The sequence below is a fragment of the Periplaneta americana genome, chromosome 14, assembly GCF_040183065.1.
Source record: "Periplaneta americana isolate PAMFEO1 chromosome 14, P.americana_PAMFEO1_priV1, whole genome shotgun sequence".
NCBI classification, from domain to species: domain Eukaryota; kingdom Metazoa; phylum Arthropoda; class Insecta; order Blattodea; family Blattidae; genus Periplaneta; species Periplaneta americana.
Window position 1 is genome coordinate 92,403,261 of NC_091130.1, and position 25,605 is coordinate 92,428,865.

Consider the following 25,605-nt stretch of genomic DNA (forward strand, 5'->3'; position numbering starts at 1 on the left):
ATATTAGAAAACCCCTCTTTTGACCACACATTAGTTTCGCGGCTAAATAACAAACATGGCCAGCAAAATAGTTTAGACAGTTTAGAAGTACCACACAACCAATTCCACTTACCATATGATGTTGAAGTGAAATGGCGTGTGTACTCTCGCTGTTTTTCTTTTACGTCCATGGACAAATTTAACTCAGGAGTTGGTCTTTCCATTTTCACAATTTCAACTTTCTCGTTGTTATGTATGACGGTTAAAAGGCACTTTTAATAAACCTTCTATTACACAGTCATTTTCAACACAAACCTCTCCAGAAACTTGTTCTGCCATATTTTTCACAATATCACTTAATTGGGAAATTAAAAACTTAATAATTCACAATTAATATAACTCTTAGACACTCGAACAAATCACAGATTTAAAATAATGCACTGCAAGAACACAATCACATTCAATTGCTAGCGTACTAAGCGTATTGCTGCTTCGCGCCTGCGAAGAAACCGATCATGAGAGCGGCAACTCGCCCACCTAGAGTGCACGATGGAAACAGGAGGGAGTGAGGGGGGGACGGGCAGTTGTGCGAAGGACAGTGTGAGCGAAACGGTCACAGGCTACCTCACGTAGCAAGTGGTTTCTCCAGCGATGCCGCCTTGACAACTTGTTTCTTTTCGAGAGCAGAGAGCGCATATAAATCTAACAATTACTTTAATTTTAATTACTATGGTAAAACTAATAATACAAAATTATTACATTATGTTATATTATAAACTTTTTCTTTTGTAATTTCCTTGGGCTACCGCCGGTAGCCCCGGTAGTCCGCAAAATACGCCCCTGATTTAGATTACTAAATAACAATAAAATATACCGGTGCTAAGCTGTTTATTACCTACATGTATGTTTGATATGTCAGAGTTGGCCAACTTAATACCTCTTGGGGGCCAAATTTAATTTAGGCTAATTCATCAGGGGCCACATCATGCCTCATGTTCAGTTTGAACTATGCAGAAATAAAAATACAAGTTATAAGAAATGCTTATACTTTAATAAGCAAAAGTCAGATGCCTGGAAATATGTCATTACTCACCACAAAGTAGTAACAGAAAAAAATCTTGCTCTTTGACCAGAAATGAGCACAAAAATCTTATGGAACACAGTTTTCATCATTCTTCCTTAAATAAATGACATCCCAGTCCTCGTTCTTATCCTTATCGTGATTCTTATAATGGTCCGTATTCTCCTTCGCAGAGTCATTATCGCTGTCTTGGTCTTTATGAACCTTATCATAGTGTTTGTCATGGTCTTTATCGTGATACTTATCATAGTGTTTGTTGTGACCCATGTCGTTATTCTTATCGTGGTCCTTGTCTTTGTTTTGTTGTCATGGGTCTTAACATTGTCCTTGTCTTTGACGAAGACCTTATGGTGATTATTGCATGATCCATGTCATGGTCCTTATCGTGATAGTTGCCGTAGATTTTGTAATGATTCTTGTTGTCTTTGCCATGGTCCTTATCGTGGTCACTGTTGTCTTTGTCATGTTTCTTATTGTAATCCTTGTCCTTATCGTGGTATTTGTTGTCTTTGTTATGATCTTTATCATGTACTTGGTCCTTATCATGGTTCATGTCGTGACTCTTATCATGAACCTTGTCCTTATCGTGGTCTAATTCGTAATTATTATCGTGGCCCTTGTCTTTATCCATATCGTGTTTCTTATATTGGTTCTTTTTCTCCTTGTCATGGTCCATGTCGTGATTCTTATTATTTTGTCGTGGTCCTTGTTGTCTTTGACATGTTCCTTATCGTGATCTATGTTGTCTTTGTTGTGTTCAGTGTTGGCATTGTAATAGCCCTTATCGTCCTCCTTGCAGCTTTTGTCATGGTCCTTAATAAGTATTTGTTGTCTTTGTCATAGTCCTTATCTTGGGAAATTTCGAAGGCCTTATCGTGGTCTATGTCATGGTACTTATCGTAATCCTTGTCGTGGTGTTTGTCGTGTTTCTTGTCGTATATTATCTTGGTCTTGATTTTGATCCTTATCGCTGTCCTTGTTGTTTTTCTAATAGTCCTTTTCATGGTCCTGGTCCTTTTAATCCTTATGGTGGTCTATGTCTTGCCATAATCCTTGTCGTGGTTTGTCGTGATCCTTGTATATAATCATGGTCCTGATCATTGTCCTTTTTGTGGTCCTTTTTGTCTTTGTCATGGTCCTTACAATGCTCCTTGCTGTCTTTACCATATGTCTACATTTGTCATTTTAAAATTAATATTGTTTTTTGCACTTTGGCAAATGACTTATGTGTTACACCATATATTTCAATCTTTCATTAAAGGTAAACAATCAAGAACGTAACAAGAAACCTACACCAGAAATACACAGACAACTGATAACATTTTGCACTGGTGTGAACTTTGGAGTAGGTTGAAAATAGGCCTACGCATTCACGACCAGATGTCTTCCTGGCTACGTCGATGTCGAGTGAACCGCGCTGTAGAACTTTAGGCCTAACTCTGACGACCAAGAGTCATCTCATTCTTTTTAAGGGGAACTGTACATACAATCCATAGACTTGAAACTCTGGGTGTGTTTTATTCTGTGAAAGAGTGGCTTCTTGAGCGGTCAGTTCTTTTTCTTGGCTACCTATAGATTTGTGCTTAAAGAATGTAGCCAATAACTGGTGCTTCTTATTTTTAACATGGTCCATAATATCTGCCCTACCTCTTTGACTGATGCTAAACACTGATCTGCATATAAAGTGACATCAAAAGCTTTTTCCTTGCATTTTTAACTGTGTCCTGATTGTACCTATGCAGTATAAAATATTACCATGGCAACTAAAACTTACAGTTAAGGAGTTAGGTACAGCTTACAGCAGTAAAATTTTTGGAAATATTCAACATTTTTTCCTCCATTACTGTATCTTATACAATAATGAAAATTGGTATGTGTAAAACACTGGCCTTCTGCTATATGAAAAAAATCTATATATATATATAAATTGAACTGGTAATGGAAATTACGGGAAAACGGCTGAACGGATTTTAATAAATGATCCCTCATTTTGAAGCTTGGAACTCAAAGTTTTTCGGAAAAATAGTAGTTTTCAGTGAAATGTCAATTTTTCAACATAATTTTCCTATTTTCCAAAATCCATCTGTCGTCAGTTTTGAGAACTAGCTAATTTCATTCACGGCCGACTTGATGTTCCCTTTGCTTTAACACAGGGATCAAAATGAATTGTTAAGGCCAGTAAAGGAGAAATGAAGCGAGCATCAAATCGGCCGTGTTGCATTTCAGAATAAAACAAAACACAAACTACAGTAAACAATATTACACGAAGGCCATGATCTGCAAGAATGCTGACATATTGAGAGCTCAAATTAAGTTGGTTATTAAAAACTTAACTTACTAAAAATATTTTACAGGTTCGATTCTGTGGTGTGTAATTTTCTGGGTATAGCTGTGTATTGGATATTAAAAACTACAAAACTTGAGGTGGTTTGATGACATTATTACCATTAGAAATGAAATATTATTGTAGTTAATGCCATGATGTGACTATTTTTCATTAATTATACATATTAATGCCATATTGATGATATGAAAGTGAAACGTTTTGGGGTTATATAAGTAGATGTAGAGAATAACTTAAATTAGATTTTGATTTCTATATTTTACTGAGTGGCGGCTATATAGTATATGTTACTGAAAGCTATAAAACTTACGTGAGATAATATTATTAAAAATCAAATATTTTTATAGTTATTAATCAAGTGGGGTTGGATCTTTTTCATATATTTAATGGCGGTGTGGTGTAGATATTTATATGCGTGGTTCTCTTCAGTATTGGCTCCAGAGAGAGTATCTTTCATTATTATGGAAAAAAATAACTTTCAGAATGTCTGGTATTCTTCATTGAAAATAAATCTGAAAAATGTTTATTTGAACGTCTGATGAACTTAGTTTGCAACATTTGCTGCACAAGCCACTAGTATTTTTATAATTTAAAAAAATTATTATTATTTTTTTTTTCAAAATTCAAAATGGTGGCAGTTCACTGTGCAATGATGAAGCTTTTCCCTCATAGCACATAAACATGTTAACTTTTTCATATTCTCTCTCTTTTATGTTATTGCTGGAATTCATGTTTACAATATCATGCTCTTTCAACTACATTCCTTAATAAATAATATATATTTTTTTATTTTGTTTTAGAAGAAAATACTGATATTTGACCATTTTTTAAATGAATATATTTTTATCAGACAACCTATCAAATGTAGAGAAGTGATCTTACATCATATTGTGACTTTTATTTACAACAATAATGGCTTTCTATATTTCTGAATTTAAGCACTCCCGTCAACAATGGGTTTTTCACTGCCACACATCAACACAGTATTCGTTATTGCATTCCACAGACGACAATGACAATTCACTTGGATTATTGAGAACAACAATGTACTCCTAATCTCAACTAATGTTCACAAAGCACTATTTACAACACAAAACTGTCAGTTCTCAGTTCACAGTTCGTTTACCTTGGCTAGTTCTTCTAGCTCATTCACTCAAGTTCACAGTATATTGAACCCAAGACTTACAGAGACAGTCCATTGCACTCGAACTCAAGACTTCTGGAGACAGTCCACTGCACTCGAACTCAAGACTTCCAACTGCGTTGCTTCTGCCTGGACGCTGCTCAAGTTCACTCGCGTGTCGAACCCTAGACTCTTGGGCGCTGCTGATTCACAAGCTGAACTCGCTGTCCAATACTAACAACAACTGGCTCTCTTCGAAGGCTGCTCACTTTTTATTAGTTAAACCACACTTTCCAGAAACTACGATGCTCGAAATTTCTACAGATGCCGAGAGGATGGCACTTCTCTGGATTTCTCCCCTCAGTCGCAGTTGCTTTACTTCCCCCTCTCTGCCGTGGCCCAGCGTGCCGTCGTCTACCCTCTCCTCTCTACATCATGCTCAGTGCCCCGCAGAGCTCGCCTGTCTCTCACGCCCCAGCCCTCCCTTCTGTGGGACGCATGATCGACTCCAGAGGCAACGAGAAGTTCCTAGCAGGGTTGCCACAATATTGTAGATATGACATGCATAAATACACAACAAATTTCATCATAGAATGTTGAATAATTCATGAGTTATGTGGGAAACGCTTTATCACTGCACAGTGAACTGCCACCATTTTGAATTTTGAAAAAGAAAATATAAATAATTTTTTTTTACTCTTAAAAATATTTTATATATAGGGAAGCAAGACAGTGTTGACACCTACAAATTTTCATTATTGTACAAGATACAGTAATGGAAGAAAAAATGTTGAATATTTCCAAAATTTTACTGCTGTAAGCTGTACCTAATCCCTTAAGCAAAGCCTGCATGGTATAGTCAAAAAATAAGGTACAATACTGAAAAAATGTTTGATGTCGCTGTAGTACACTCCACTTTAGAGTTAATTTGATCAAATTCTTTCAAGTATGCATATTACATTTTTAAATTGTCTGTAAAATTACATTTTCTATTAGGCATGGTGAGAAACTGTGAAAACTAGTAAAAACAAAAGCATTACTACAAAGTTTACATTATGCGCACACTGTCACTGTTATAATGGTCATAAATAATCTAACAATCTTGGTTTAAACAGAAAAAAATACACAAACACATAGATGATTATGGATGAGCCTCTATCAAAATATCTTTCTCGAGCATTCTGCGTTGTAGAAGAACTAGCTCCAAAGAGGCCAAACAGAATGATGCTCATGTGTAACATATTCAAATGCAGCCACACTGCAGTGTGATTGGCTACCTGGCAGCCGTTACCGAAAGTGACAAAGCGAGTCACAGAAGTAATAATTAGAAATCACTAAAGATATGTGTACTATACTCATTGCCAAAGAGTATCAGAGAGAAGAAAATTTGAAGCAATTGAATGTCCCTGATTAGCAAAAGCAAGAAATTAATATTGCACAAGCAACATTATCTTACGTTTTCAAGGAAAACTGGGACATTTAGCATCCCGAACACCTTCTTTTGAGACAGGGGAACAGATTTTGAAAAATTGGGACATTTCCGGATAAACCGGGATGTCTGGGAGCCCTAGGTCTTATCTATACCGGTCCTAGTTCTTTCAGAAGTCCAAAGTCCCTGGCCCAGTTTGGATCACACCATTGTTAGATTGAGAAGAGAGACTCGGTTGTGTAGTGCTCTCAGTTCCTTCCTCCTTGGCCCTAGCTCCTTGCAGTTTTTAGTGGTCAGATGCAGCCGGTTTATAGCAGAGGCAGTGATGCCCATCTCCATGTCATGTGGTAGGTTTCCCTCAACTGAAGAGTCCCTGTCACCCATCTTTGTTTTGATTTCTTTTATAATTAGTCGTTCATTAGAAGTACCATGAGCACCGGGGAAATAAAAGTCACCCGACACAGAGCCCTTATTGTATTGGGAAGGCTAAATACTGTAGGGTTTGACATGGTACCTTGCAGAGATCGTCAGCGACATTATTTTACTACTCCAGTGCCATACAGCCCTCAGCACGATGTGTTTACATCTTGGTTTGAGTAGACCAGAGACAGAGTCCTGCTGAGGTTCTCCAGCTAGGAGTCACTTTGGGTTGGATTTTAGATGGTAAGGCACTTCTTTGTCTGGTACCTCCACTGTGACCTTCCTGGTATGAGTATCTCTGTGAATACAGCTCCCAATTTTATTGAATACACTCAAGCTTGTTGGGGGGGGGGGGAGGACAGCTGGCACTACAATTCAGCAAGGTTAAGGCATTTCCAGGAACTCTATGCTTTCATTCGTGCAAGGTGTGGAACGAAAGTTAATTACTAAGTTGTTTTCCTTTGCCCCATTATCAATCAACTAGCTATCCAGTCATCTCTGATGGAGAGATGTTAGACTTTGGGAAACTGAATAGTTATGTAATTTATATATAGCCCTACAATGGCAGAATGGTGATTGACCTATGTGTTAGGGAAAAATGGAGATGAAAATAAAGTAAAAGTTACATTTCTCCATCAATCAGGACCTCCTCATTCTTTTAATTACCTCTCAACACCTGATGTGCTCTGGATACTTTATACCGATGTCATTTGAAAAGTGAGTCCCTATACACTAACTTGTTGGGCTTATTGCTCTGCCTGAAGATTTACTCATTGAGTACATCAACTTATCCATCTGTAGTATGTGGAGTAGGCCTAATGTAACAATGAAAATAAGATTGCTAAGGTCATGAAGCAATACCTGGGCTAAACAGAAGACTGATAGACTTCAGTTAGCAGCAGTCACCACCTCCAGCATATCAGACAAATGCTATGTTAATGTTCTGGGGTAAGCTATGTTACACATCAAATTAAAGCCCATCACAAGAGCTTTAAAAGAGACATTGCCCAAGTCTGTATCTCTTCTGGTTCTGGAGGAAATGGTAATTAACTAATTATTTCTGGATGCAGCAATTTTTGATAAATAAAATATAAACATTAGTATCAGTACTTAAGTTGTGAACTGAAGATATATGTTTTTTTTACATGCACTTAACATAAGTTTCATCAAAATCCTAGAATGTCAGAATCAATCTCTTGATTTGACGTGGAATGACTTTCTTAACCAACACACAGTCTCAACATCTCAGGATTGGTGTCCATAAACATCTTAAAACTGCTGTAGAAATAAACTCTACTGTCTTTATCAGCTGCATGAAGAACATTGTGTGTTTGAATTTTGTACGGAAAAAGTTTTACTTCTTTTGGAATCATCGTGTTTATTCAGACATGTTGAGTTGAGCAACACATTTGACATTTCAGGACTCTTTGTCAGAACTTTTGTAACATGTTGAATGTTTTTCCGGAATTGTACTTACCTCTTCTTACCTGCTATACACTTCCTGTTACCTAGTACACTTGCTTTCTGTATAACCCCTTCTCCATTGATCTGTTTACTGTAGTCCTACTCAGTGAGCCTGCATTCAGTTGTCACTCTGACTTTGTGCCACACCTTGACAACTCTTTTTTTTTTATAAAATTGTTTCAGGATATACACATCGTGTTCCAATATCTGTACTTCAGAGGTAAGACAGTAAGCCCAAATTTTGCGATTGTGAGATTATAGCACTTCTGAAATCCTTATTGTGAGATCTATCTGAAGATATACTCTGTTAAATCCATTAAGCTGTACACACTTGCGCCACTGATGTGGCAACTTCTCTAGGCCCTCCCGGAACCACATTTTCAGAGTTTGTCGCACCCACATCAGGACAGCTGCTTTCAGTTCCTGGAAGTCTGAGAAATGAAGTCCGCACAGAGGTTTCTTCAAAGCCTGAATAGGTGGTAATAAGAAGAGCTCAAGTCAGAATACGGTGTATGTGGCAGCACCTGGAACCTCATCTCAGTGATGGCAATCGCAGTTGCCCGACTTGTGTGGGGACGAGTGTTGTCATGTTGCAGGAACACACCTTTTGCCCATTTTCCTAACCGTTTTTTTTTTATTGTATGGTGCAGGCTCTGAAAGGTCACCACATATGCCATGCTGTTAATGGTGGTCCCTGGTTCGAGCCAGTCGATGATGTTGATTCCATCATTGTCCTAAAAGACTGTGGCCATGTGTTTGCCTACTGATGGTGCTGTTCTGAATTCTTCGGCATGGGCTGCCTTTATGCTTCCACTGCACTGATTGGGCTTTGGTCTCTGGCTCATGGTAATGGAAGCAAGTCTCATCGCCAATCACGAGTTTGGATATGAAGCCTTTTGGATCCTGGATGTGGCATTGAAGAAGATCACTGCTTACATCCTTGTGCCTTTGTCTGTGTGCTGCAGTCAGGGACTTTGGGATCCATCTGGCAGACACCTTCCCCCTCTTAAGGTGTTCATGCACTATGCTGTGCAGAGTGATTCTGGCAAGTCCTCTGGCCACCTCCAGTTCCGAGAATGTGATGCATCTATTTTCCAGAATTTGCCGCTCCACTCTAGAGATGTTGACTGGCATTATCACAGTCACTTTTCTTCCAGAACTGGTTCCCTTCTCTGTTGATGTGTGACCACGTTTGTTTCCAGCCATCCACCCAGTTGTTCACTATTTTTCGTGATGGTACATGCTCACCACACACTGCCACCAATCATCTGTAAATATCTGCAGTGTGTACATCTTCTTTCCACAGAAACCACGTCATCCAGCGCTGTCTTTGATGGTCACTCTCCTTGCTGGCCACTCATGTAATGACAGCAGTTGGGGAAATGTACTGTAGTTTGCAGTTCTGCTATATCAAAAATAAAAGGAATAGTTTTGTAATTTTACACGGATAAAAGAAGAAAAACATGAAATTTGCTTTTTATCTTCATCGTAAAGTTGATAATATGGACTTATCATACAATACCTCTGAGGAATAGGTATGTTTGCTGTATTTGTCATTACTAGAGACGAGAATTTCATGCACTATAAAATCCCAAAATATGCATGTAGTCATGCACTATCAAACTATGAAACATGCATGATCAAGCGAAAAATACAATAAAATATTCACTTTCATTTTTGTTTCAAATGTCTCACTTCACTTCACTTCATTTTTTCTTTGCACAGTTAACAACCTAACAACATTTCTAAATTGGTTTCTGTGAGGTTCCTGCGCTTGTCAGTCAATATGGTTTTGTAGGCAGAGACATTATGGGTGCAAACTTGAACATATTTGTGATTGTCAGGTCACATTCTTCATTCAAGTTTTTGCCACAAATAACCTTCATTGAACAAAAGAATTCGTAGTCCGGGTTCGCATTTATGACCGTGTAAAGTTTGTTTTTCGCCGGTACATCCACTTTCCCACAGGCATAATTGAGGGATCTATAGAATTCTTTGCAGATTCTTTCCTTTTTTGCATTCTTGCAATATGTGAAGCAGATGCGACATGCTTGTCGACTTAAAATTTTTAGTACATTTTATCTGAAATTATAATAGACCTTACGGTTAACTAGATAAGTTTTAAAAACGGATTTAGTAATTTAATTAATTATTTTAGAGTGTTGTAATTTTTTTGAAAGAAGAACTGCCATAGAAAATATTCGGAAACAGAATAGTAGTGCTTATTTCTTTACTGTAACAATCATAGAATGCAACATTCCCATCTGATCTAATAAAATCCTTTCCTTTAATGCACTGTGCAAAGAGTACACTTTTGGAACCCTTAAAAATTTAATTAAATTACCTATGGTTTACTCAACAATGCTCGCAACCAAGGCATTATCAGCATCATCAGTGTGCCGGAATTTTGTCCCACAGGAGTTCTTTTAAATGCCAGTAAATCTACTGACATGAGCGTGTTGCATTTAAGCACACTTAAGCACAGAAGGTTAGTGCTATACTGACTGTGCTACTCAGGTCAATTTGGAACATTTAATTGGTAGCGTATTAGAACCACATTAAGACACGCAAACAGAATAAACAAACACATTAACCAGTTACGAGGTCCACACACTGCAAAGACAGTTTAGCGAATGATTTCAATTTTAGAAGAATCTAAATTGCTACTAGTACTGGAAAAGGAAGGGAATTTACATCCTCCCTGAAAGAGGGTGTTTTTGACCTAAATTATTTGTCGGGAGTTGCTTTGAATCCTCTATATTTCCTCTCTACTATTCTCAAAATACTCAAATTAATAAAGCCATTCATGACAGGCAGTCTAGGCCTATAGAGGATCATCGGTAAAGTGTTGTAAAATGAACTACCATCCAGAGAAAGGCCTTGTAATATCTTACTGTAAAATCTTAACATTTTATTTCATTTTTCTGTTATTTAGTTTTTTTTTCTTCTTCAGTCCTGATTCCTGAAGCTAAAATAAGGGACATAAAAATCGAGAAACCGAGATGTTCATTCAAAACCATTAAAACATGCATTTAAACTGAATATAATGTATATTATATGCATTATTAAGCTAAAAATTGCTTAAATATGCATTATGCATGTTTTTATCCCCCAAAAGGCCAAAACATGCAAATATGCATGGAAAAAGTACACATAATTTGGAACCGGAAAGTAATGAAATGGATAAGTACTAAGTTTGAGCTCTGTCCTATGTTCCTATAAAAACATGCATTTGCATGGAATTCTCGTTCTCTAGTCATTACATTATTGCATCATGATTATAACATTTTCCCAAGTGACATACAAAAAAAAATGCGTCTCATTTTGTACTCTATAATTAAAATGAAATTATAATTATAGCTCAAAAAAGGCCGGAATAATCTTTTTCCTGAAATAAAAAATTTAATGGTTTGCAGAAGTTGCATAATGCTGCAAACATTTCGCACAACAGATTTTGACGTCCTAGAAGCACAGAGCTGTAGAGGAGTTTTTTTTTTTCTCTTCATTATCTTACTTTTTTCTAACATAAGCATGTTTGCAGGTCTTCACTTGATGCAGGTTGCTATGATTTCTTATTATTGAAAGATTAAAGGAAAGGAGTATTATTTTAAAATTCCAAGAGATTGCAGAAATACAAAATGAAAGGTGCAAATATGTTACAGGCTGAATGAACCCAGAACTCACCATGGGGGAGAAAACTGCAACGAATTCCATCCACTTACTACTATTTGTTTTTATTATTTGTTTATTGCATTTTTATTTTTGCTCTGCGTGAAAAGTAATCTGCCTTCTCACAGGATTGGGTTTGCTTTCTTGTTTCCAGTGTGGATCTAATAAAAGCATCTCTTTTTTTTCACCACAAGCATCGTTATCTTGACCAGTTTCTCGACTGATTGTATGTGGCATGGGAAACAAGGAATGTCCGCTCCCCCCCCTCCCCCCAGCAAATTCCTGATCTTACACCATACTCTGCAAATCTTCAGTACTTAAATAACAGTAGCCTACTTAAATAATTTCACAAGAAGGGAAAGATTAATTATGAGTTCTTACTGTTCATTTCGTCTTTGAAATTATTAAGCATTATATACTGTATTCAGTTTTTTCTTATGTATTATTATTTTATTTGTATTTTGTATTTATTTATCTGTATTATTTTTTTATTTGTATTAATTGTATTAATTCAGCCTGCTTGCCTTTAGTAAATAAACTACTTATTCATTTAATTCTTACTCACTCTTCTTATGTTTCAAGATATGTTTTCCATGTCCATTGCTGGTGGTGTATTGGTAGTGTTTGGCCTTTTATTCTGAATGACATATCTCACAGATTTCTCGTGTTTATCGAATGTTCTGAGGAAACAGGTGTTTGCATACAGGTATCCTCTGACCATTGATCTCAAAACTGGAAACGTGGATAATTTTCCTTTATTTTTTAAACCGTTTTCCTTTCTAGGTCTGATTTTTACTTTTTTACTAGTGGCATGTTTTGCGATGAATGCGTTCATTTTATCATGATTACTGAGCTTCCAGTTATCTGAAAATGAATTTTATTTTCTAATATTTTTCAGAACCAGAATGCATTAGGTGGTTTCATTTTCCTGCCATGTACTTCTTTTCCATTAATATTTATGATTGCCAAGTATTTGAAAGAAATGTCCGTTTTGTGCCCATTGCTTTTGCTCAAAAACTTTGCAAAGAACTGGCTTTAGTATTACCATCATTGGTAGAAGAAAGCCTAACTTCATCTTTGAAGGAGATGTGTCCACTACAGTTTGGGGAAACAGTTTTCCAAATGTGCTCTTGTTGCAGATTTGAACCATTATGGGAGACTGGTAATAGGCCTAGTTTTCTGATTCTTGGATAAATGTTTTGTCTCGATCAGTCAGTCATCACTATTGTAATCCATAAGATCTGACAGTAAAGATCTTGGGTTATTTTGTGATCTTTTATCAGATGTTTTCCTGCAATAATATATTATTTGGAAATTTTCCCTAGTTTGATTGGCAGAAATGTCAAGATCCAATTATCACAGCATTTATCTATAACTATTAAATTTCGTAGGAATTCAGTGCATTCAATACCCTTCATGTATATAAATAAAATTGTTGTTTTATTATTATTATTATTATTATTATTATTATTATTATTATTATTATTGTTGTTGTTGTTGTTAGAAGTGAAATTCGAAGAAAAATGTATTGTTGTAAACAAAAAATAACCCATATAGAAGCAGTTGTATGTAGTAAATCAATATCAATAATTAAAATCATGATTTTAATTGATTCTATCTATAGAGGCAGCCAATTTGCTTAGTTTATATTAAAAATATAAATTAGAGACCTGCAAAACTGCGCACACAACAGGTTTAGATTCGACTGGTCGGAGCTATATAGTCCCGTCGCTCTAATTTCCAGCAGCCAATCGCGTTGCAGGTCGGCCACATTTAAATGTGTGCGTCTTGTGATTCGCTGATTCATTTCTTAAGGTTCGATAAATACTTAATATAATCGCCCGCCGTTTTAGCTCTTTTTTTGGCGTTCGCAGAAAACACACGAAGACGTTATTTGCCGCTCAATTATTTGCTTAATTACATTGCGTTTGATTTATTATTATAGGACCTACGACATGATAATGTTTAACTGTGCGGCAAATAGATTCCTCGTATGGTAGCTCGGCAATGTGAGAACAAAAATGGCGAACGATACTACCTACCTAGACTTCATAGAGCCTTTACTTTCTAAAACGTAAGCAAAGGGGCGGAGTCACGCCGGAAATAACAGCGTCGGGACTATAAAACCAGCTACGATGAAAATCGGGCCGAATACTCGGTTGTCGAGCGATTACGCCTGATGTATTGCAGAGTAGACAGAACATCAGGCGCATTTACATGAAACTAACGTTTTTCGAGTACACAACCGGAGTAACAAGGAAATTTACGTTGTCTTATTGAAAAAAAAAGTGTTTGCAAGTATTCCAACAGTTCATTCGACACTATAACACATATATTTTCTTTATTATTCTGAACTTGTAGTAACTTTATAAGTATCGTTTATATTTTAAACATTTATGGCCAGTTTTTCCAAGTAATGTTTAATTTGGCTTAACAAATGTTAAATTAACAGCTGGTTTATTTTTAACGTTTTGTTAAGATGTTTTCCATTTTTCCAACATAATTTTGTTTAAAATAACCAACACTTAACTTTAACTGTCGTTAATACTATTCTAACTACTCAACAGCAGTTGGTAATGATTTTGCATATATAAGACAACTTCTTATTGGCTGATATTATTATTTAAATTCTGTACTATAGAGTAAGTCATGAAACATGTGTAAAATCGTAACCTGTTACATTAGCCATGATTCATACAGTATAGAGAGTTGATAAATGAAAGTCGCATTGACTGCTATTGAATAATAATAATTATTATAAGTATGGTTATATTTTATAATGCTAAATATGAATTTCTGTGTAGAAAAATCTCAGCATTATGACCACCAGGTGACAATAATTACACGAATGTGTGTGTAGTCAACTGTACACAAAACCCCGAGGAGAATTCCGTATCATATAAAATTCTCTAATTCAGGTCCATGTATAAATTATATGTAATTTCGTCCTAAAGAAGCAATTGCTGCTGAAACATTTTATTATTTACTCACTGCGTATTTTGAAGTACTATTGACATCGGCTATAGTTGAAGAGCCAGTAACATAGAATCTAGAGTTAATAGTAGCTGGTGAATTGGAACAAGTGGCCTATTTCAACTAGGTAACATACAACTGAGTTTTATTTTAAGACATGAAAGTGATCATTATAGCTACATACCGGTACCTAAGAAATATTAGTAAATTAATACATAGTGTGCATTCAAACATAACAAAACTTAATTGGTATATTAACTTTCATTTATTAGAATTATATCATAGCTAATGATAAGATATATTTGCACAGGCTTTGAAACAGAAGCGAAAGAGCTGGATTCTTGGAATTTATAATCGTTTTCTTTCCGATGGAAATTTAATTTTCCAGCAGGATAATCACCCTGTGCACACAGCCATAAACTTTCAAAGACGGTTCACGGAAAAGCATGAAAAAGAGGAGGATTGACAAATATCGAGACATCCCACCTCAAAATCCAGATCAGTTCTGGGATCAAGTTCTGGCTACCTGGAAAGATTTCGCTAAGGACCAGAACTATTTCCGCGATCTGGTGGACTCAATGCCCCAAAAATGCCAGGCAGTGATAGACGCCGGTGGCATGTGGATGAAGTATTAGATCCAGATGTGTATTTATTTTATATTTCTTTAATTTGTTTGTCTATCTTTGTTTTATTTCGGGAAGAAAATTGATCTCCCAAGAGTTTTTTTAAATTCTCCTAGTGGAGCCAGAGTTGCGAAATAATTCGTTCCACTACACAAAATTAAAAAAAATGAAGAAATGTAACATGTATAAAAGTTAGTTACATTAATAAAAAAAAAGTTATAGGCCGGAATCGAACACGGGCCACTGGGATGGCAAGCCAACTCGCTACTGACTGCTCCACCGGAGAGTTATGACGTAACTAGCGCGACGAGGTATATATAGCTGCTCGGCTTGAAGTCTACGGCGACAGCTCACATACAAACGTACTCGTGTAAATATTTTAATGTTCAGTACTAGTTAATGTTTCATTTGGACTGATTTACTGAAGCTTGGTGAAACCGGCCCTTACTCTAAACATTCCTCAAAGAGAAACATTACATGTTATTTTCACAACTTTTGTCTGAACAGCTGTGGTGTTATCCGCCATGTTTAACTGTTTGTTAAATGAGTTAACGGCCTGAAATCCTACATTTAAAGTTAACAAACGGTTAAGAATCTGTTAAGCCAAACTGGTGGTGAACAAATGGAAAAACTGTATTTAACAAACTGTTGAAGGTTTAACAGTCGTTAAGTGTTCTAACAATACTTGGACAAACCGGCCATTAGAGTTTTACTAATGAAAGTTGCTTACAGATATGTTAAACAATGTTATAATTTTTCACAGAACAAGACGTGCACAAGCCATGTATATTTTTCTTACCAATAAACGCTATATAGCTGGCGTCTTTCTATACCAGTGTTAAACAGTATACGTCATAACTTCATCATTTGATTACGTCGTAACTCTTTCTCGTCACATATTGACTCAGTCTTGTTCGATTTGTATAACCCAATAATCGATATTACATAAGTTCCTGTAAGATCGCGAATTATTTAGAACACAAATCTCGCACAGAAAGAAATGGTAAGGAGGAAGAAAATACGATCTCCAAATAACACCAGGTACATTTCATCATACAATAACTCTTTAACATTTTCTCAGTATACAGAGTAATAATATTTATTTTTGTTTACTTACAAAAATATGTTTGCTTCAAATAGGAATACAAATAATTTGACACTTTAATACATTTATTTTTGTATTTCGAACTTGCACTAATTTGACTAGTAACAAATAAATGAAAATGGACACAGTGACATCGAAGGAAATAGACGTAATATATAATGTGAAATATCATAATGTAAACATATTCAAAAATATAATTACAATTCATTATAAAACAAAATAGGAAATAAGTACATAAGTCCATTATGACGTTTGTACTTTAAACTAAAAAAAATGTATAGGCCTACCTCTAAAACAATAGTTGCATGCTTTTTAATTATTCTAAGCAGTTGCAATATTATTTATTAAGAAATCAATTTAAAAAGATAAACAGTAATGTTATTTTCAACAATACGATTACTTTGGCTCCCAATGGTTGTTGTTCTGTACAAAATAAGTATAATTTACACATTTCTAAACTACGAATAACAAAAGAATAGCAAGGCTTAGAAACAAATCATTCTGTATAGAAAAGATCTACTTCAGAGAAAACAAGTGTCATTCAAAGAACTATTTTATTACACACGTGCTAATATTAACTATTTTATGTTCACAATTATTATTAGAGCCTATTATCATAGACTACATGTTCAGAGTTGACTTCTTGTGTTTATGTATTAATAAATCTGTTTTACTAGTTTAAAGTTACGCTCGGTGGAAACACTTATTCATGGAATGGCCAATATTCGTTTCACCAAGTGTTGCTAGAGAGGCTAGAGTTGTTTGGCGATCTTTCCACCAGTTTAGTGTGTAGAAAATCAAATAAGCATAATGTATAATGTGAGATATAATAAGTAAATAAATCCAAAATAGAATTACAATTAATCGCAAAACAGAAAATTAAATAATTATTAACTCTAAATGCATTCCTCCAAAACAGTAGCTATTCATATACAGGGTAGAAGTGAAATAACCCTGCAGATTGTACGGGGCGAAAAGGTTCACTTAAATGAATGGAAAACCTTTATTACGTTTTGTGATTAAATGCACGGTTGTTAGAAAATTTAATTGGAAGTTTCAGCAGTCTGGCAACATCACTGCTAGTTCCACACTGATTTTTCTTCTTGTAATACAGATGTAAGACGTCAACGAACTCAGGTCTGTCTCCCTAGGTCAAGCATGTCAAAGTGGGCCATAGATAGTATTTTTGTCATAGCTGTGGTTCGACTTTTCTTCAGTGGCCAGATGATTGACAACTCACTGAGAGTTCGATTGCTCGAAAATTAGTTGCTAGACTCTAGTCATACTAAACATACTAAAAGCATTGGTTGTAGTATGTTTCAGAAGATATAAAGTTGTTTTTGCTTTAGTTTTACTATTGATTGAGTTTACCGGTTTTTTGTGTGTGTCATTGTTGTAATATTATAATTCAGTTTTCTAGTGTAAGCAAAAATTACAAGCTTGGTAATTTGTGGATACCGAAAGTTTTTTTTCTGCAATTTACGCTTTACAATGTCTGTAGTTTCACGCTGCATGCTGTTTGTTCCTCTTGATGATCCACAGCTATAGTATCCGGATGGTTCACTGTGATCTTCCTTTTATACGCCAGAGCCGTCCACCCACAGAGAGATCAAATCAACTCGAATACTCGTTAAACCGAATACTGAGACAGTACGCAAGCAGATGTACTTCGCATACTGCCTATAACGCCAGGCATTCAGTAATGCTATGTAGGGTTTCTTCGGTTACAACCGGTTTTGCAGGACTCTAATACTAATACCTACAGAAAATACTCCTATTAGAAACATTGGGGAAGTTGTTGACACTTTCGGTCATCATGCTCTGAGCTGTGTCAAGAGTAAGGGACTTTTTTTAGACATTCAACAATTAACAACATAATCAAGACAGCATTAACATCTTCTTGTGTCCCTGCTATTTTAGAACCCACTGGGATTAGTCGCACCGATGGAAAGCGCCCTGATGGATTAACCTTGGTCCCATGGAGCAGAGGAAAATCGCTAATGTGGGGTACGACATGTGTGGATACCTTAGCTCCATCCCACTTGCCATCATCTTCTAAAATTGCAAGCTCTGCAGCAGAATCTGCCGTATGCAGTAAACGTCGTAAATACGTACATCTAGTAGGCATTTACATCTTCATCGTCTGTGCTGTCGAAACACTAGGCTCCTAGTGTAAAGAAGTAAAAGACCTAGTTTCCGAAATTGGCAGAAGTTTGGTGACTGTTACTGCAGACCCTCACTGCACCAATTACCTATGGCAACGAATAGGAATAGCCATCCAAAGTGGAAACACAAGCAGCATTTTGGGAACCTATCCAGACGCCAATTCTCTGGATGAGATTTTCTTTATTTGAATGTCTGAAAGCAAGACAAGGGTGAAGTATGAAGCCCCTAAAATGAAGATAAAACTCCATTCATGGCAAGAATTTATCTAACTTTTCCAATGTGAGCTTGCTTTTCTGTTAGAAGTACTGTTTTCTTTGTACGACAAAACATCTTACAACATCGTCAATGCTATTCTTTCATATTCTAGAATGTGACAACAGTGGAAATATAAATCTTACAAGCTTCCTCATTAATACAGTTTTGGCACCTGTTAGTTTAAGTACAAGGGCATAAAAATCTTAAGTGGCCAACATAACATTTCTCCAGTTATGATACTAAGAGCATAAACTGCTGAAACCAACAAAATGTTAGAAAAAAAACTTAAGGCAAATTGAGGAGCGTTTTTGCAAAAGTCGATAGATGCAGAAATCAAGATTTTACAGAAATTACATTTTTAAATTTAAACATACAAATATTTATTTTACAACAACAATTTTCACAGGAAGCATTCTTTGTTCTGAGGCAATGGAAGTAGATTTGAAAAATATAAGCACTTTTTTTTTATTACCTGATAATTACATGCACAAAAAATAAGAATTTTTTCAAAAGTCGATAGATGCACTCTATCTTCATATGAATCTCATTACAACACCAATAAAATTGAAGAAAATTATTAGTGTCAACACAAAAGTACAATTTTGTTACTAAAGTCTAATGGGACACATCTGCTAGAATGGTTGTGTAGAAGTCCTTTGCCTTTCCTGTTACTTCATAATACTGCATGAGTTTCTTAACGTCATTCTTTTTTTCTTTTGACACCATGTTGACTTCTGGAAGAACAGGGAAGTTTAACATACTACCGCATGTTTTAATTCTTGGTTTTAGCACAAACACTGCCACTGGACACGCTGTATATATGTGTTCTGCACTGTAATAGAAACATAAGATGTTTTCCAGAAGTTTTACTGTAAGTGATCACTCGCTGTGGGGCCATCTTAAATGGCAATGTTCATCTTAACACCTTTTGAGCACTCGACTTTAAGTCCATGATTTTCCAGTCCTTGTTGAGATTCTTGACTGTGCCATGATTTTCTAGTATCTTGTGGTAGCCATTGGGAGTCAATATGTCTTCCATTCTCCTGTAGTCTTTTTCTATTCTTCCGAAAACACGATCTGGAGCCATATAACTATGACCGTGTATCAGAAAGAAATGAATAATGCGAGTAAAAATACTGCTTTGCTCCAAAAAAGCCATGAGAGTTACCATCATAATGCTCTTCTTGTTCTGACTGGCACAAGAATCAGAAAACAGATGAATGGTGGAAGTGGCATTACTTGCGAATTTTTTTTTCTAGTTTAAATAAGAAATCTAGCAATGCAGATGCGTCTTGGTTACATCCCCTTGATGACTGGGTCTCCAACCAAGTATAGAATGAAATATCCTTAACTTCTTGTGTCTTTCAATGTATCATAAGACAGAGGTTGTAGAGCCATACTTGTCTTGCATAGAACACTTCGCTCACTGATAATTTTGGCAGAGGTTGATTTTGTTGCAAGTCAAAACATATCTTTATCACTTCTGGATTATCATCTTTCATAATTTTGTAAAACTTGTCTGCATGGAGTTTATGTAATCTTATTGAGTCCTGCGTTGATTTTTTTTTCACCAAGTCTGTCTCTGCCTTTATTTGGAATAGGCCTATCTTGCAGGTTGAGCAGGAATCAGTATGTGGAGTTTTAAATGACAGGTTGAAATAACTGTAAAATATATGTTTATACTTCGAGAGTGAGCAAGTCTCAAGTAGTCCCAAGTTTTTTTCTTTTTTCACAGAAATTTGTCCACATTTTTTTAATAGAGAGTTCTGGAGGCAGATATTCCCTACTAGATTTTCCCCTGGTATAGTGGCTTTCTCTGCATTTATACATCTTTATGTAATTTTTAACAGCTATTGTAAGATTCTCATGCTTCTTACCTGCAGTATTTCCTCCTCTATTTTCCCTTGGTGACTGTTCTGTTGAATAGAATCTATTTGCCAGAAGAGACAATCGGTCCTTTGAGAAACCAGTTATGCCTTGGAAACTTGACACACAAACAGGGATTATCTGCCCATCTGTTTTCCTAATTGACACACTTTGTTTTCTTTTCGAAGACCTGGTATTCACCACCCTACGCTTTGGTGATGTGATGGTCATGAACTTAATAAGTAATTTGTCCTGATCTATTTTGCTTAGTCTTAAATTTATTGTGAAATACACCAATGTCATCAAAGGTTAACTCTGCCACTTTACACTGCTTACTTCCTTTAGCTTTTGGATTAGAAGAAGAGTTTTCAAGTCCATGAGAGCATTTTATATTTGGTTCATGCTCCTTTATTTTATGCTTCCCTGTACGAGGACTCTTCTCTTTAATTCTGGATTTCCTACCACCCACTACTTCTTGAATCATAATCATTTCATCTCCTTGATTCATTATTCACACACAGAAACTAACTAGAATATCACAACAATGGAAAACACACTTACTTAAAACTCGTCTGAAGACACTCGTGAATGAATACTGTTTTGAAATGTATTTCACTTCATATTCGACACTTCACTGGCAAGTTGAGTGGAAGAAATAGATACATAGTTTTCGCCTCAGTGATTTACAGTTATGCGAGTAATCCTAAACAGTGCAGCTTTAGTTTGGGGAGGGAGGGAAAACAAATAGCTTCCTCTCAGCGATTTACCGCTAGGCGACAAAATAATAGCATTCCACTTCTGCCGGCAACCCTAATAAAAGTAAATTGTCTGAAATACTATGCTGAAAACTATTTTATTTGACCCTGCACATATTTCAAATAAGGACTCGATCATCTATCGAGTTTTGCTTTAACTAAGTGACAGCATCTATCGAGTTTTGAAAAAACCTGGAAAGTTTGGTGGTCTGTAAATATGGTATGAATCAAGTTATGCTAAATCCGAGTTCATAGGTCGATGCCGAAGCTAGAAAACTTACGTTATCCATATACTGTATAACTCATTTTCGAAAATTTCTGCATCTATCGACTTTTGCAAAAATGCTCCTCAATTGTTCATTTTACTGTGTTATGACTTGTATCCCACCCAGACACAAGTCTGTAATACATAATGAAAACTGAAGTTTTTTTTAATTGTAATAGCTTATCAGAAACTAAAAGCTGTAAAAAAGAAAGTGACTTAAGTGTACCTCTGACCATGCACCAAAGAATTATGAAAATAAATATATAAATAAAAATTTTACTTACCTGTATGCGCTAATCTTTTTTATCTCCTGCGGTTCGGTAAAAAATGTAATTAGAGACCTTGGTTTTTTACTGCTTATAGTAGAGACTACAAGGCAACTTCTGTACACACATTTTGAATTTAGAATTTTTTTGTTATGCACCCAAAGCCTGGTAACCTATTTTGATTTTTTTAGCTGATTAAAAGATTGAAAACTAATTTCACAGTTACATAAAACATGTGCTATTACCTTGGTAGGTACATAATCTCAGCATAGATTCCCTCCAGGTACGGTAAACCCATAACTTGCATATGAATTTCTTCATAGGAATTTGCCTCACAGAAAGTTCTGTTATTATTACATTTGAATCGCTTCATTAAGAAAGGGCATCAGTCACATTTTTTTCGAAATTGAGTTAACATTTAATTTCCCATCTTGAATGTTCAACACATCATTTTATCAAGAAAAGAAACCGGTCCAACATTTCTTTCATCGTGATACTGTGTTCGGAATGTGAGCATTTTGTAAAGGAAGAGGCATCGGTCTGGACAGTTTTTCTTCATTTCCCACAACTTAGCTAAACTGGACTGATGCCCTTTCTTTACGAAGCAATTCATTTGATATATTATGTTAATTTTAAGTTTTCTCTTTTTCTTGGTTTCCTTATCTGATTTATCATACTGCCTTCTAATGTGTATTTCATTTCCTTCTGATTTACAGTGTGAGGAGTGTGATGCATAAGTATTTAGAGAAGAAGAACGAAGTGAACTTCGATAAAATCTTCAATCAAATGCTTGGTAAGTGTACAGCATTAATATTTTAATATGTGAGGACTGTAATCAAGTTTTCTTTCTGACTATGTAGTTGTGTGTTTTGTAATGGATGACATGTACCACACCACATCAGGATAAATAGAACAGTGGAATAATAATATGTTGGTAAAAGTGCCAAAGTCCGCATTTGTCTTAGTAGAACCTGCTTCATTCCTCCACAGGGCTAGTACCTTTCTGGATGATTAATTAACTGTAGTTATTATGAGATGTCACATTATGGCATTCTTCAACTATAGTCTTAATGGGCCACTTGTTTAGCCCTAGAACTAGTTAGTTATTTTAGCATTATGCTTACACTATCTCATCTTATTAGCATCTTTAGGCCTACAACTACGCCTTCCAGGTGCCCCAACCTCAGAAGTGGGTTACAATTAAGCCACAGCCAGGAGAGAAGACCAGAAATGTCGAAAAGACAACCTGGTGGCATTGGATAAAAAAAAAAAAAAATTAAGTGTCATTGATAATCAGAATGTCTTGGAATGAGCACATAGTAATGTACAATACTGAAACTGCTTCACATTCCTTATTACTGATGTGTTATCAACAGTAAACCATTTTGTTCTGGAGACTATCTCATTATGGTTCATATGACGAATATTAACCCACCAGTGAACAGGTCCTGGAAAGTTAGGTACCAGTACAGTATTTGTACGAGTTGGGTCTCTGATCCATTTTGTATAAATATATATATATATATATATATATATATATATATTTATTTATTTATCTGAATCATAGAGGTAATTTATTTCCACAACTTTCATAATACATAATGTATTCAAATGAGTCCTTTCTTTTTTACAAATACAGCAGTTTTGAACATGAATTTGTAATTAAATTGGAAACTCGAAATGTGAGGAACATAAATAATTTAAAATAATATTTTCACTATTTTCACTTGAAAATGCAACTGGCATAGCCATTTTACAGTCACTGCATGAGAATGGCAAATGTTTTAAGCAGGCAACATGAGTATCGGATTTTTCTGCCTTTGCAAAATGCACAATGGTCTCTTTTATTTCCACCACTAGCCACCACAGTAGTCTCGCGGCTAGAGCGCTGGACTCATAATCCTGTGGACTCTGGACCCGGGTTCAATCCCCAGTGTATCCCCGATTTATGACTTGTGTTGGGCAAGACCATGGTCCAGGTAACACGGGGGTTTTCTCCGAGAAGCTCCGGTTTCCCTGTGGCATCCCAACAAATCTCCATAATCATCTTATTGCGGGTGTAGTGTAGACTGGGCAATGACTCTGTCGGTAAATTGGTCTACATAAATGGCTTCACATGGGTGAATGACGTCAGTTAAGTACCTGTCATTGGTTAAAAAAAATTTCCACTGGTTTCTGCAAATCTGATAATTGTTTTGCAATGTTATGAATGTTTCTTAGAAGATATTTTGATGGAGTCTGCCGAGTTAGTTCTGTGATAGCGTGTCTGCCTCCAGACTAGCCAATCTGGGTTCAATTGTAAAATTTCTACTTCGGGACTAGGAGAGATGGTGGTGCACAACTTCTAATCACTAAATTATGCACCAATATGCCTGGGTTAAATCCCAAATCTCTCTGCAGTGCATATGAAGAGAAGATATATGTCACTGTTGATAGTGGTTCATCTGTTGGGTGGGGATGTTAAGCCTAGCAGCTCCCTTGATGCTATTCGACAGAAGTAGGCTACATGCTGGCACTGGGTTTCCCCATTTTCCTTCCTCACCTTCATCATCATCCTCACTCATTCCATACACTACACTTACACGAACACTTACACATACACTCACCGTAGTACACGACATAACTCTTCACAGATACTACACATGTATAACATGTCTCGCCGAAGTGGTTTGCAACTTGAAAATGAGTCACAGTCCTGCCATCTGCCAGCTTTCCTGGTTTCCTGTCTCTCAAGCTTTTTTCACATTGTCCACTCAACACACTAACTTATTTCTAATCTGAACATTTACTTTTGGCAGCTCTGCTGTGATAGTAATAAAAGTCACTACCACTCGGTTTTCAGAGTTTTCTAGAAGCATTCCAGTCAGTCCTATGAAAGTTGCTGGAATTGTAGTATTTCCATCTACATGCTTTAGCGGCATTAGAGCATTTTGGCAAAATGAAGACAGACAAACTGGCGGAGTGGATGCCCTACATGATTTTCAATCTTTCGAATCACATCACTATTAGCACTGACATTTGTGATTGTTCTGTCACATCCAGTTGCTATTAATTTCATAGTATCTACAATGTGAGCATCCAGATTACTGATAAGTGAGGAAGCAATGTTTTTTCTGAGATTGGTGGCGTTACAGTTGTGTGACCAAGATATTCGCTACCTAGTTGTTCAATAAGTACGTAGTGGTCTTCATTAGTGATGGCCATGTGATTTCTTTCTGGTTCTTTTATTCACTGGTCGCAAAGTTTAAGCTTTCCATCCGTAGAAGTAGACACCAACTAGTGATATGCCGCCACTTGATCATTTCTTCTCGTTTTTTATCACCTCTTTTTGTTCTTTGTTTTTGTCTGTAACTTTAATGAGATCTACACTAAGGTCTTCCATAATGGCACTAGCAGTAACATCAACTTTTTGCACAGACACTCTGTTTTGTCTTTCATTTTAGCAAGTGCTTGTAGGAGGTGACCTTATCTGATTATCTTTTCTTAACTGTGTAGGTGGCTTCCTTTTCGGTTCTAATGAATATTTCCAGAAAAATCTAGTCTTGCTTTTTCCTAATTATTGATACTGTGAAACATTATTAATATTATTATTAATGTAGGAATTATTAATAATACTATTAATGTAGGCTTATTAGAAAGCTTGAATGAAATTTAAAATAAAAATGTTAATGATCATGTTAAACATTAGCTATAGGCTAGCATACTTATTACTTACAATATTAAATGTAATCAACTAGTGATTCAAAATGTAATATTATCACTCGTCTCAGAATTGGACATACTAAGCTCACTCAATCCTTCTTATTTAGTAAAGAACCCCGT

General features: G+C 36.0%; 1 protein-coding gene across 1 annotated transcript in view; it reads left to right on the forward strand.

The window, feature by feature from the left end:
• Positions 1–25,605, forward strand: part of Gprk1 (G protein-coupled receptor kinase 1) — an 881,497-nt gene that overhangs the window by 4,055 nt on the left and 851,837 nt on the right. The window contains exon 2 of the mRNA XM_069845748.1: positions 22,500–22,576. Within this exon, the coding sequence (XP_069701849.1) occupies positions 22,500–22,576 (77 nt within the window). The remainder of the gene's footprint in view (positions 1–22,499; positions 22,577–25,605) is intronic.